General features: G+C 45.3%; 1 protein-coding gene across 2 annotated transcripts in view; it reads left to right on the top strand.

Moving 5' to 3' along the window:
- The first annotated feature begins 366 nt into the window (after window positions 1-366).
- Dhx35 (DEAH-box helicase 35) overlaps window positions 367-14,168 on the top strand; it is a 62,963-nt gene continuing 49,161 nt past the window's right edge. The window contains exons 1-3 of one of the 2 annotated variants that reach the window (XM_021663757.2): window positions 367-501; window positions 7,211-7,344; window positions 12,192-12,284. In XM_021663757.2, coding sequence (XP_021519432.1) covers window positions 462-501; window positions 7,211-7,344; window positions 12,192-12,284 — 267 coding nt within the window. In that variant the 5' untranslated portion in view covers window positions 367-461. The remainder of the gene's footprint in view (window positions 502-7,210; window positions 7,345-12,191; window positions 12,285-14,168) is intronic. The other variant, XR_009591603.1, reaches the window with a different exon arrangement.

Here is a 14,168-nt window from a genome sequence, read left to right as displayed (position 1 = left end):
TACCACTATTATCTCCAGCGTGACATATTTTTTCCCAGCAAGAAAATTAAGGAGACTGAAAGGGACGCAGCTGCGTGTAAACACGAGCGTCTCTCAGTTCGCCAGGGAAACACTGCCCCCGCGCACACGCTTGAGGTGGTGAATGGCAGCCTGGGAACGCTACAGCCAACCCTACTCTCCAGGGGATGCCCAGAGCATCAAAGCCGGGTGGAGCAGCCAACCCCCGCGCCAAAATGGCCGCGCGGCCTCACGTGGGCCAAGGGGAGGAGCCCGAAGAAAGTTCAAAGAGAACCGCGGATCACGTGACACCCGGTAGGCGGTGCCACGAGGGGCGTGACTTCACTCCCCGTCCCTCCCCAGCTGCCCTGGCAGAAGCTGCTCGCGGGCCACGCCCCTTGAGCCCTGAGAGAGTCGCGCGCGTTTAGCGGGGCGGAGTCTTCGTCGTGACCTTTCACCCCAGCATGGCTGCGCCCTTAGGACCAGTGAAGTTCTGGAAACCCGGTAAGGCACGAAAGGAAACCTGGATTGATGCGGCGACTTGACTTTGGGCCGGGGGACCCGTCTGTGGCCCTGACCGGGGAGGGCTGGGCACCACTCCTCTGCGCGCGTGGCTGCTGCAGCCCACGGTGGTCCCGAGGAAGCCAAGGCCTCCCCGACCTGGGCTGAAACTCCGGGTGACCTTGTTCGAGTCTCTCAGCCTCCTCTGCACCTCTTGAGATGCGCGTTCTGAAGTACCCATGCGTGTCTTCTTGCTGTCTTAGGGCCGCAGTGAGGCTCGGCAGGCGGTGCAGCTCAAGAGCTTAGAAGCTTGGGTTATAGAGTCAAGAGTGCCCAGGTTCAAGTCTGCCCCTGTGCCTTGCAACCGTAGATGGAAGACCTTGAGCGATGCGTTCTGTCGCTCTGGGCACTGGTCCCCTCACCTGTGAAGTGGGCAGAATACGAACACCTGTACTGTGGGCGTTGAGTCAGGAGTACATGGTCGGACTTAATGGCTCATAAAAGGGAAAATGTGTTCCAGTGTTTTAGGGGAGGTCTCACCTACTCTGAATGTTTACCACAAAGTGAACGCCCTCCTTCCTGTTGGCTGTCACCCTCTTCTTGTCTTGCAGGCTAACAAGTCACCGTCACAAAATTCTTTGTTTTTCCATTTTCTCATCGGTCAGGTTTTTAATGAGTTATAGATACCAGACCATGCCCCGTGTAGGATGCTTCCGTTTGTTAATGCCTTTCTTATAAAACAAAACAAAACAAAACAAAACTGTTTCTTAACCGGTATCAGCCCCCGCCCTTACTTTTTCATATCTATCTATCTATCTATCTATCTATCTATCTATCTATCTATCTATCTATCATCTATCGCTCCCTGTCTGTCTGTCTGTCTGTCTATCTATCTATCTATCTATCTATCTATATTTTTCTCCCCATCTGCACCCGGAAAGTCTGGATGTATAAATTATATTGTGGCGAAAATTATTCGATACAGAAAGGACAAGGGACAGCTTTTAAAGGGTGTCTTAGGTGGTCCCCAGAATTCTGACTATGTGTCTAAGTGTTAGAGAAATAAAGCCAAGCAAGTGACACACTTGTTTCTTACAAAACAAAACGAAACAAAAACCCCGAACTGGCCATGGGTGGCTTTTGACTGTAATCCCAGTACTTGGGAGGCAGAGGCAGGAGGATTTCTGAGTCTGAGGCCAGCCTGGTCTACATTGCAGGACAGCCAGGGCTTCAAAGAGAGACCCCCCCACCCCACCCCCATATATGTGTGTGCTTGTTGTTTGCTTGATGACACTTTCATGACTCAGCATTTCCAGGCATCAGCCAATTGTCCATCCCTCTAAGTAATGAGTTACCATTTATTTATTCAAGAGTTTATCAGCAGGCCAAAGAGTTAACAGAGGCTTGGATAAATTGTTGAAACTCAGATCAGGGTACCATTTTGGTTAAAAACCCCGGAACTACTCTTACTGTCTGTCCTGTTGTTTAGTTCGCCTAGAGTACACGTCTCTACTCAGGAGCTGTGTACACATGCCGGGGGCCCTACTCTCAAGAGGCATTTTCCCAGTTGACTCTGAAGTCACATGTCCATTAGAAGAGATTCTAAGCAAGGCGGAAGGGGTGGTGGTTAAGAAGACAGCCTCAAGTGCCAGACTGCAGGGCCTTCCCTGCCTACCACTTACTAATTTGGTGACTTGTGCTGAGTCTCTGCTGCCTTTTTGGTAATTTGTCATAATAGGATTATTATGAGGATTAAGTAAGAAGAATGCACAAAAATAACCAGTGACACTAGATGCATAGCTATTATAATTGTATAGAAGTATAGGGGAGGGAAGGAAAGCTGGGTGTGAAGAATTGACTGTGTCGTAGAGATGGTAATGGTTTTGGAGTGAACATTGAAGGGTGAAGAAAGTTTGTTATGGTTTGTTTATAGTGAAGTAGGGAACGACTTTCCAGGCCATTGAAAGGATTTGTGTCTTAATGATGTCCCCAAGTCCCCATTAATGGAGCACTATGATGGTATGATATGTAGGTATGTTTTGGGGGGTGGCAGGAGCTGATGCTGGCAAGTTAAAGAATTTGGGCTTTTGGGCCAGAGAGATGTCTTAGCAGGCAAAGGAGCTTGCTGTGAGAGCCTCACAGCAGCTTGATCCTTATAACTCATGTAAGGGTAGATGGAGAGAACCAACTCTACAGAGTGAGTGGTCCTTTGCCCACCACATGTGTGCTGTGGCATGCATGCCCACACATGTACACACACACACACACACACACTCACACTAAATAAAATAAAAAGGGGCTTCTTGTTTTAACTGCAGCAGTGATATGGTGAAGAATGCAACGCCTAAGAGAAGTTGCTACTAAAATCCAGGATGGATAGTGAACCTCAGTGCTAGCCTGGGAGCTGACAGGAAGGGCCTGTCAGACACTTTAGAGGTAAAGAGAAGAGAAGGTGAAGTCAAGCATTCTGTGTTCTGCCTGGGGTTGAGTGCTAAGTGAGTGGGTCCGGGTGTGTGTGTCTCAAATTTTGCAAATAGTTGAATCACTTGGAAAGCTTTAAAAAAAAATTCTGGTGTTCTTTTGTTACTATTGTCAAGAAATCAGGAACCAGACAGCAGTATGTTTTGAACATTTTTGGGGGGGGCTTCTAGCATGCATCAAAGTTGGGGATCCACTGGCCCAGGTATATTGTTTTCATTCCCTGAAACTTGAGTAGCTTCAGCGGGTTCTGAGCCCTGGGCCAGCCACTTCGACTTACAGCATCTTATCAGCTGATATGATACCTTCTCTCTGATTGATACCTTCACAGATGAGCAGAACATCCAAGATACGAAATGGGTTTTGGTAACTGCAGGTCAGGGAGGTGGTTGGAGCTGAGTATAAGGCTAGAGTTTGGAATCATGAGCCTGTCCTGTAGCCCCAAAGGCACAGGCTCAGGTAACCTCGGGGGCTCTTTAGACAAACTCCATGAGGGAGGTGTGTAGTGGAATAAGATATGGTGGGGTTGAAGGGCCGTGTGTGTACTGTGGGGATGTGTGCAGTATAGATGTGTGCGCTGGGACTTGCAAATCTGGTGCCGTGCTCTGCCTGATTGTTATTGAATGGGCTCCCAGATTTTTTTAAAAGACAGGGTCTTCCTCAGTTGCCCAGGCTAGTGATGAATCCTCTCTTAGCCTAGGCAAGCCCTAACCCTGTGATTCTCCTGCTGCAGAATCTGGGATTACAGACTCATGGCCAAACTTGGCTCCCAGATGGGAAAATTTTGGTTGCTGTTTTAAATGAAATATATATATATATATTTTCTGAGTGTAGTGGTACATGCCTGTATTTCTAATACTTGGGAGGGTGAAGCAGGAAGACTGAGAGCTCAAAACTAGCCTGGACTACATAGTGAGTTTCAGGCTATCCTGAGCTACATAGCAAGACCCTGGCTAATAAAACCAAACTGACAAGAAACATCTCACCCTCAGAAATCAACAAGGACAATAACCATTTAAAAGAGTTTAGTGATAGTGTGAATGGAGACCTTAAATAACTAGTTTGTGATCTCCAGCTTACTAGTGTGGTATACTGATCTTGTGTGACCTGCCTGAGGTTTTTCCAGAAACAATGTTCATTTTTCTTTGCTGGCACACATGGTCAGATGGGCCTGTCCATTTTCATTTACTGACTCAACAAATACTTAATGGTGGCTGACCTTGTGCCTTGCAAAAGCTTTATTGAGGCGCTTTGAGGATTTGCTTTTCCACTTGATTTATGCTAAGAATTGTGTTGTAGGGCTGGAGAGATGGCCCAGTGGTTCAGAGCATTTGATGTTCTTGCAGAGAACCCAAGTTTAGTCCCAGCACCCATGCCCATGACGTTAGCTCTAGAGGATCCATTACCTTAAAAGAGATTCTGAATTGGATGCTTGTTGTGGCCTTGTTTTACAGATGGGGAAATGAAAGCGTTAATGATTTGTGAAAATTGCAAAAATGCTACTTCCTTAAGCATGGCACACACTCCCAATTTAAAAACAGCCGTAAACAGAGTGGGCTGTGGGGTGTGTATAGATGGAAAGCAGCCCCGGGGTTCTTGTGTGGCTGAATGGAGTCTTTTGTAAGGAGAAGAAAAGCTCATAGGGATTGACAGCAGCTGTTCTTGTAAAAGCTCCGAACAGCTGTAGGTTAGAGGCAAGAGAGGGACTAACCCCTGGAGGTTGTAAGCCAGCGTGTGGGAGGACGCAGGCCTTGCAGGAACAAGTGTTCAGACATAATGGCGTGGCTCAAATGTTTTAAGAAGAGGGTATTCCAGACAAAACCAGGCAGAAGAGGTGACGGTCTTCTCTCCCGTAGTTTTCTTGTTTAAGAGTGCAGAAGTGGGATGTAGCAGTGGTGAGAGGAGGATGGGAAACCTGCTTTCCAGCCCAGGCTTTGGTCCAGGCCCGCTCAGTCTTTTCTCTCATTGAAGGGAAGTTGGCATTTGGCAGAAGCGATGGCAGCAGTGCCCCACTTACCTGCTTTTTGGCAGCTGTGTTCCTGGAAGTACCTGGAACAGGGCTGGAGATGAAAGCTGCCGAGCTCTGAACTTGGTTCAGGGAGTCTGCAGACCCAGCATCTTCTATTCAGATGAACTGTGCTCTTGCATTTTTCAGGAGGGGAGTTCACGAATGCCTTTAATCTCAGCTCTTGGGAGGCAGCTGGCAGATCTCTTAGTTTGAGGCCAGCCTGATCTATAGAGCTTCAGGATAGTGAGGGCTACACAGAGAAACCTTGCCTCAAAACAAAACAAAAACAATAGAATTGAGCTGGGTTTGGTAGCACATGCCTGTTAATCCTAATACTTGATTCTGATGCAGGATTGGGAGTTCAAGGTCAGCTGGAATATATTTAAGGTGACCCTGTCTCCAAAAACCAAACTGTAAACATAAATGAAATGGAGTCCCTGGGCGTAGTCTTATCACAAAGCTCTTGTCTTTCAGGTGGCTTTGCAGGTTCAGAAGACTGGAAGCCGGCTGTTCTGGGCAGGCAGGCAGGCAGGCAGGCAGGCAGGCAGTCAGTCAACTCTACGCTGTGCCCAGGAGGGGCTGTGCACATGTCTGAAGTTAGGAGGGTTTTTCTCAATTCACAAGGCAGCACACTCCATGGCTGGACAGCTCTGACTTTGAGAACTGTCTTCCTTATGCTGAACTGAATTGTGAACTCTGTCACTTAGTCCATATCTTATTTGCTTTTAGAAAGATTTATTTTTATTTTATATGGTTGCCTGCGTGTGTGTGTGTGTGTGTGTGTGTGTGTGTGTGTATGTGTGTGCACTGTGCATGTACCTAGTCCTTATGGAGCCAGAAGAGGGCGTTAGATTCTCTGGAACTAGATTTAATGGAAGTTGGTTGTATGCTGGGAACTGAACCCAGGTCCTCCGCAAGAGAAGCAACTGCTTTTAACCACTTTACCCACTGAGCCATCTCTTGAGCCCATTCCTTCCTCCCTATCTGTCTGTCTGGAGTAATTTTATTTTTATGTGTGTGAGTTTTGACTGCATGTGTATCTGTGCACCACGTGGTGTTGGATCCCGTGAAACTGTAGCTATCGATGGTTGTGAGCCACCATGTGGGTGCTGGGAGCTGAAGCTGGGTCCTCTGCAAGATTAGCAAGTGCTCTTTACCGCTGAGCCATTCTGTAGCCTTACTTGAATCTTAACCTAGTTCTCTCCTGGGGTCGCAGGGACAAGTTGCCATGAAAAGAAACAGAAGCTGATCATATGGAACCTATACTTCTCTGTGGGATCTGCCTTCTCGATTTGCCATTGTTCTGAGCAAGCTACTGTGCCTGTCTGCTCTTTAATCTGCCCTGCAGTGTTCCTTGGACTGTCATTTTCCATGACAGTTGTGGTTATGGTTCACATGCAGCTGCTATCACTGCATCTCATTCCACCAGCTGCAGGCATTTGAATCAGGGTAGGCCTTCTAACCTAAGGGAGATGCAAGTCCCCCGTGGTCCAGTATAAAGAACCCCCTCCCTGCCATATTCATCCTACTTCTGGTGCTCGAAGTCCCTTTCATTTCATTCCATGGCTCTTACCTGTCATTCTTGTACCATGTTAAAAATTCTACTGGGAGGCAGCATGTGAGAGGCAGCAAATCCATGAAGGTCATCCTGCATCTGTGCTGCCCTGTCTGGTTTCTAGTGCTTAGAGCAGTGCCTGCCCTGGAGGCTTTGCAACCTGTCTTGTTCGTGGGTGCTTGGATAGCTGCCAGTCAGCTGTGGGCTGAGCTCTGGACCATCAGCAGCCCATGGAGAGCCCACCCTGTGGCCTGAAGGTTTCAAACTTGTCAAGAGGTGCAGAGGTGAGAGAGGGGAAGCAGGCAGCCTGAGCCTCTGATTCTTGATCTCTTTGAGTCTTGCTGTCTCTTCCACAGTACCAGGCTTTGTCTTTGGTCTTGGCAGATTCCCGCTGGGTTTCTTTCACTTCTGTTTAGAATTTGACAGGACTGAGTTCTGGACTGCCCAGTAGGACTGCTTTTCTCTTTGTTCTACACTCTGAACTAAAACACTTGGGAAGATGTTTTTGTGGTCTGACAGGCACCTCCCTAGCTTTTTTTTTTAAATCCTTTTTAGTAGTTTGAAATCAAAAGCATTGTTTCTTTTGTATATCTGTCGTTGAAAATGTATAATTTTATATACCCTTTTCTGTTTAACATATCAAAATCTGAAAAAAAAATTTTCTGCTGCAGGTACAGAAGGGCCAGGGGTCAGCATCTCTGAAGAGAGACAAAGTGTCACTGAGAACTCTGGGACAACCATCATTTACAATCCCTACGCTGCCCTTTCCATAGAGCAGCAGCGACAGAAGCTGCCTGTGTTCAAGGTATGGCGTGTCTGTGGCCCACATCATGAGCTTGTCACCGAGGGAACAGGACTGTCACTGAATGGTTCTATTAAGTTGTGGTGCATTAGAGGAGCCCCACTCCATTCTAGTGTTTATGCGTGTGTGTGTGTGTGTGTGTGTGTGTTTTGGGAGAAGGAGAGAGGGGAAGAGAGAAAGGAGAGAGCACATACCCTTTAAGATTGGGAAGTCCTTACGATTTTTAGATCTTGCATATTAGGAAATGGGAAGAATCGGGAAGGCATTCTTTTTTTTTTTTCTTCCTCTTCATGACTATCAGTTATGAGCATTTTCTGATGCAGAAAATGACTAACACAGTGAACTTCTGTGTATCCAGAGTCAACATGTTATCAACATATGGCCAGTTTTTGCTTTCTTTTAGTGGAGTTGTTGGTATTTGGGCGTCTATCTTTGGGAGAGATCATTTGGTACTCTTATCCTTAGTGAGACAGTGCTGGGATTTTGGTGAGGTTGCCAGATACTCGGCTTTATGAGTGCAGATGAGTTGGCGAGTACTCAGCTCACCAGCGACCAGAGCTTAAACTTGAGGACATTAAGAACCACTTTCTGTATGGCGACTGAAGTCCGTCAGTACCATGGACACTTGATGGGTCTGTTGGCAGCGCCACATGGCAGGCCCCTTGCAGCCAGAAAGTTGGCTCAGAGGTGGCCAACTGTTGCCGATGAATCCTGACTTCAGCCCGTGGCCGGCATGCTGAGGTTTGCCTCCTTCGTGCAGTGTCTCTGGAGTGACTTGTGTAGGCATGCATGCCGATCTTTCTGTTGGACAGAGCTGGGTGGAAGAGGGCAAGGTTTGGTTGCTTGTAGTTTTTTTTTTTTTTTTTTTTTTTGTGGTACTGAGGATTTAATCTAAGATGTGCAGGCAAGTGCTTATCCCCTGTGCTGTGTCATATCCCCAGCACTTATTTTATTTTATATTTTGAAACAGGTTCTTGCTAAATTGCTTAGGCTGGCCTTGAACTCACTCTGTAGTCCAGGCTGGCTTTGAACCTGTGATCCACTTACCTCAGCCTTCTGTGTTGCTAGGATGACGCGTCTGTGCCACCAGCTCCACTAAGACAGTGGTTCCTTAGACTTGGGGTTCCCTTCGTTTAGACACTGCTGGTAATACGCTTCTACTAATGTGTTCTTTCTCCACATAGCTGTGGAGCAGCAGCCTTCTCATTTAGCTAAGTTGCCTTGTTTGGAGGTTTACATGACCTTAAACATTTCAGTCAACCTAATCGTCTCTGGGTTTTTTTCTCAGGTGACTGGTGTTATCCATTGTGTGTGGCTGGGTGGGACCCTCAGGATGTTAGATGACAGGCTCACCATTGCTTCCTCACACTGAGGGGCACCATCTTTGAGTCACGATGAAGTGGCGGGACTCTGGAATAGACTTCAGTGTCCCACCCTGTTTCATCATTCACCTGCTGGGTGACCTTGCTTCACCATTGTAAGCTTCCATTTCCTTATCTGCGATACGGGCTAATCGCACCTGCCTGTAGGATTGCTATGAGGCCAGGATGAGGTCACCTGTGGTGTTTATAAGGTGTCCAACTCTTAACTACCCAAGTACAAAGGAAGAGGCTGTTTACCGAGTATATACATGTTGACATTTCTTAACTGCCCATCATTTTCTAGCTGTCATATAAGTGAAGTGAAACCGAAATAAAAACAAGTTGAGCCTCTCGAGAAATGAAGAGAACTAAGGCATACATTACTGATAGAAGGCAAAGCAGAACCTGTGAGCTGTTGGACTCTTGAAGGATGTTAAAGATGGACTAGGAGGTGAGAAGAGAGTGTTGCTCTCTTACCTTCTCTCCTGTTCAGACCAAACGTAAAGGCAGCTTCATGAGGTTTGTGGAGGAGCTTGGTGAGGTCCTGGCCTTGATCCCAGCATCACCATAACTACAGTGGACAGAAGCTGACCAAAGCAGCCGCCAGTCTTACCCCCTCCGCATTTCCAAGGTGTCCTTCCTTGACTTCCCTCTGTAGCCATCACTCTCTCCAGGGTATGGACGCTGCTGTGAAAGGTGTCTTATGCCTGCCAGCTCCCTGGTCTGAAGTTCATCCTGTCCTTGCTGTATTCCCAGGTTCACTAAGCCTGGTGACAGTACCTCCCTGTTTCTCCCTGTCTTCATCCCAGCCATCTTTTTGTCGTGTCTGGCCATGTTGAGCTAAAGCACACAAAGCTGGAGTCACTGCCTTGTCTTTCTTCCTGTCCACATCATTGCGAGTGCTGCTGTCCTGTTTTCTACAGATGCAGCACCTGCCAGTACCATATCGGTCAAGCATAGCCTCTGTTCCTTCTGAACTCAGTTCCAAACCAGTGCCCTCCCAGTCAACTTCGATCCCAAAGTCCCTCCTCCTCAGCCTCCATGCTGGGATTACAGGTGTGTGCCATCACACCTGGATTCATGGGTCTTCATAAGTCCTCTCCAATAGTCTACACATACCTTCTTTTAGTTTCCTTCTCCTCTCTTCACTTTTAAAAATTACTTATTTATATATTTTATGTGTATGAATGCTCTCTTTGTCTCATTGTACTCCTGCATGACAGAAGAGGGCATCAGATCCCATTACAGATGGCTGTGAGCCTCCATATGGTTGCTGTGAATTGAACTCAGGACCTCTGGAAGAGCAGCCAGCGCTCTTAACTACTGAGCTATCTTTTCAGCCTCTTCTTTTCTTTCCTTTTTTATTTTTATTTTTATTTTTAAAGATGGTTTCTCTGTGTAGCCCTGGTTGTTCTGGAACTCTCTCTGTAAACCAGGCTGGCCTCCAACTCAGAAATCCACCTGCCTCTGCTTCTCTAGGGCTGGGATTAAAGGTGTGCACCACCACCACCACCTAGCTTTATTTGTATTTCATTTGTGTGTGGGCATTTGTATAAATTCAGGTTCTTGGGTTCTACCTAGCTCTACTGTTTAGAAATCTGGATGGTAAAGGTAAGAATCTTCATTTTCTTTCTTTAAAAATTTTACTTTAATTAGTAAAAATGAAACAATCACATTCACAAAAAAACCTAGGCTCACAACCATAAATATAAGAATCTTCATTTTTAGCAAATGATCCCAAACTACTTTCTCATTAAGACCTGAGGACTGCATGTCTACATCCAGGTATAACACATTAACAACTCCTGGATAACCAGGAGCTTATTTGCAAGCTAGAGCGTGTCAGCATCCCAGCTCCCATCCCCACCAGATACCTCCATGGTATGACAATAGATGAGCAGAAACCTGGTCAGAGAGGGAGCCCCAGGCAGGTTTCCTTCCAAAGGAGGCTTTGTAGGATGTGTCTGCAATCAGAGTTCAGAAATGCCTTCTGAAGGTAAGCAAATGGGACACTGGGATTGTTTGGAGCTTTTCAGTGGTCCAGACTACTTCCACTGAGCCAACACAGAAGGCTGAGTTACCTCTGGATGTTTTATTGTGAACTTTAGTTTGACTGTTTTTCCATGCAAATAAATAAAACCTAATTTTTAATGGGTAATGCATAAATGTTCTATAAAACTTCAGAGCTCTTGAATGCCTCTTCCTCACCCCTTTACCCTCCTTGGATGTGGCAGTGTTATTTCCTTTCTTTAAAATACAGTACTAGGGTCCTGGGAGATGCTCAGTGGGAAAAGTGTCGTATGAGGAACTGAGTTTAGAGCCCAGCACCCAAGGAACAAATTGGGTGTGGCCTTCATGTGCCGGTAACTGAAGTGCCATGGGGGCCAGAGACAGGAAGGTGGCTGGCCTTGCTGGCTGCCAGCCTCTTTCGAGGTTCAGTGAGAAGCATGCGCACCCCCGCAAAGATCTGTGCACAGTGTGCACACACATATATCATTCACACTAGTCTGTTCCTTGCTGTTTTTCTTAGCGTATCTTCTGGGTGTTTGTTCTTTTAAACAACCACGAGTTGTTTGATTATTGAGAGCATTTCATTATTGTTTTAACAACACACTTGTGACACACATTTAGACTGTTGGATTTGTGTGTGTGTGTGTGTGTGTGTTGAACCAGGGTCTTATCCAGCCCAGTCTGGCCTTGAACTTGTGATGTAGCTGGAAATGACCTTGAACTCCTGATTTTTCTGTCTTTATCTTGTAAGTACTGAGAGTATAGGTGTGCACCACCACTCTTTTTTTTTTTTTTTACTACTGTGTGTGTATGTGTGCATGTATTAGTATGCCTGCAGCATTATTTCTTATAGGTGAAAGTCCTTATTGAAGAGGTGCGAGTATTCAGAGTATTCACATATTCTACAAGCATTTCATTCATATCTTGGCTCATGCTGACATCAGTGGCACCTGAGAGTTGAAACCACTTTGTTTTTGTTTTTTTTTAAAGACTTATTTATTATTTATATAGCATTCTGCCTGCACAGGAGAAGAGGGCACCAGATCTCCTTATAGATGTTTGTGAGCCACCAGTGGTTGCTGGGAATTGAACTCAGGACCTTTGGAAGAACATCCAGTGTTCTTAACCTCTGAGCCACTCTCCAGCCCCACTTTGATTTTCTGAGTCAGGGTTTCTCTGTGTAGCCCTGGCTGTCCTAGACTTGCTTTGTAGACTAGGTTGGCCTCAAATTCACAGAAATCCACCTGCCTCTGCCTCTCCCTCTCCAAGTGCTGGGACTACAGGCCTGGCATGGAACACATTTTAATAGTTCTTTTTAAAATTTTTAGTAGTTTTAATATAGTTTAAAAATTTTTAATAGTTCTTTTTAAAATTTATTTTCCTCTAGAAACAACTTATTTCATAGAGTTTAAATATGTTTTCTTGGGTCTTTGAGACAGAATATGGTTACTTATGATGTTGTCTTATTTTTTTTCCCAGCTTAGGAACCACATTTTGTACTTGGTAGAAAACTATCAGACAGTGGTGATTGTCGGAGAAACGGGTTGTGGGAAGAGCACCCAGATTCCTCAGGTAAGTGTGTGTTAATATCCTTCCATGCAGGTTTTAGTGTGGAGGACTTTGTGACTTCAGGATGCCCTTTACTGTCATTGCCATGATCAAGGTCTCTTTCAAGAACTACTTGTCAGGGGCTGGAGAGATGGCTCAGAGGCTGAGATCACTGGCTGCTCTTCCAGAGGCCCTATTCCCAGCACCTGTTTGGTGGCTCACAACTATCTGTAACTTCAGTTTCTGGGAATCTGAAGCCCTCTTCTGGCTTCTTCAGGCACAGGCACACAGGTGATGCACAGACATACCACAAGTATTACACCCATACATATAAAATAAAAATAAATAAATCTTTAAAAAAAAGACCTACTCATCTCAGATATTTTTTGTTAAACTTCTGAACTTATGATTTTTTTTGTTAATAATAGAATTAAATTGTTTTCAATTAATTATACTTCCAAAATTATAAGAGTGGTCATTCTCTGAAAGGAACAATATTAACTCATTCAGAGATGTGCACGGCATAGCTCTGTCCTCATGAATCACATTTGAATACTGCTATAGCAGTAAGTAAAGTTCCCCATTACAGAATCATGTGTCGCAGCGGAAAGAACTTGTTTTATTAATGTCTGTGGATAGGAGTGGAGAGAAAGATCAGGAAAGGCCTTGTGAAGGAAATGGCATTTGAAATAGATCTTTGGATGATTGATGGGTTGGATGGGAAGATCTCCAACCCAGCGAATGCTGTGACAGGCCTGACATAGATACTTGGTGGAGAAGCGTGCTATAATATAAGGTCAGAATGTGTCCAAGGGCCTTGGCTTGACAGGTGAGAAGTAACTGAGAATCCATGCAGCTTTTTCTTGTATTGAAGTATAAAATGCACATGGGAATGTGGTTATATCCTGATTGTATCGTGTGCTGCATTTTTACATTTGTTACTAGTACTCAGTTGAAGACACACAGTGGAACTTCAGAAGCCTTCTGTGGCCCCTGTAGTCTCTGCTTGCCCCTCACACATAGGCAAGGGTAACTCCATTCCAGCTTCTAAGGCTGTTCCTTGTAATGATATCATTATAATGTATTTAGCATATTATATTTTACATACATACATACATACATACATAGAATACATAAATGAACTACATATGGACATAGACATATAATACATATACATGTATATGCATCCACACATTTTTTTCCTGCTTTTTTGACATAGGGTCTCTCTACGTTGCCCTGGCTGACCAGGAGCTTGCTGTGTAGACCAGTCTGGCCTTCTGGCCTTGAATTCACAAAGATGCTCCTACCTTTGCCTCTACGTGTAGTCTAAATTTAAATTTCATAGTATATTGAGGTGACAGGTTATTTTCATGGAAGTCATGTGTCTTTCATGTGGCACAGCTGCTGAGAGACATCTTGTGTGTGTTTGCTTGAATTCAGAATGCAGAGTTTCAGACTTTGTTGAAGCTTAGATTTGCTGGCCTTGAACTCCAGCTCTTGGGTTTTTATCTGCTGCCTCAGACACATCCTGTAACCTCTTTATTCCGTCATCTGAATGCTGTTGATGCTGCAGTCCTTGCGGTCAGTCATGTGGGAATTTGCATAAGGCGCTCACTTAGTAGACCTTGGGAATGTCCTTGTAATTCTGCTTGTATCTGTGTTGGTTGGGGTTGTTGGCAGTGTCTCATGTGTGTAACTACTATGAGACAATAGTTTTTATAGTGAAACACATTATTACATCACTGTTCCTCACTGTCATTTTTAACTAGTTTAGACTAAGCAAAGTCGTAGAAGCTAACGTAGTACCTTCTGCTCCCTGTGCTACTTGCATAAGATTTTTAATGTCCCTCTAGGCCTTGTCTGCAGCCATGACATGTCCTTCTTTACCACTGTTAAAGGGAATTTGTT

The sequence above is a fragment of the Meriones unguiculatus genome, chromosome 4 (assembly GCF_030254825.1).
Source record: "Meriones unguiculatus strain TT.TT164.6M chromosome 4, Bangor_MerUng_6.1, whole genome shotgun sequence".
In the NCBI taxonomy this organism is placed as follows: Eukaryota; Metazoa; Chordata; class Mammalia; order Rodentia; family Muridae; genus Meriones; species Meriones unguiculatus.
This window is presented reverse-complemented; position numbering and strand designations above follow the sequence as displayed.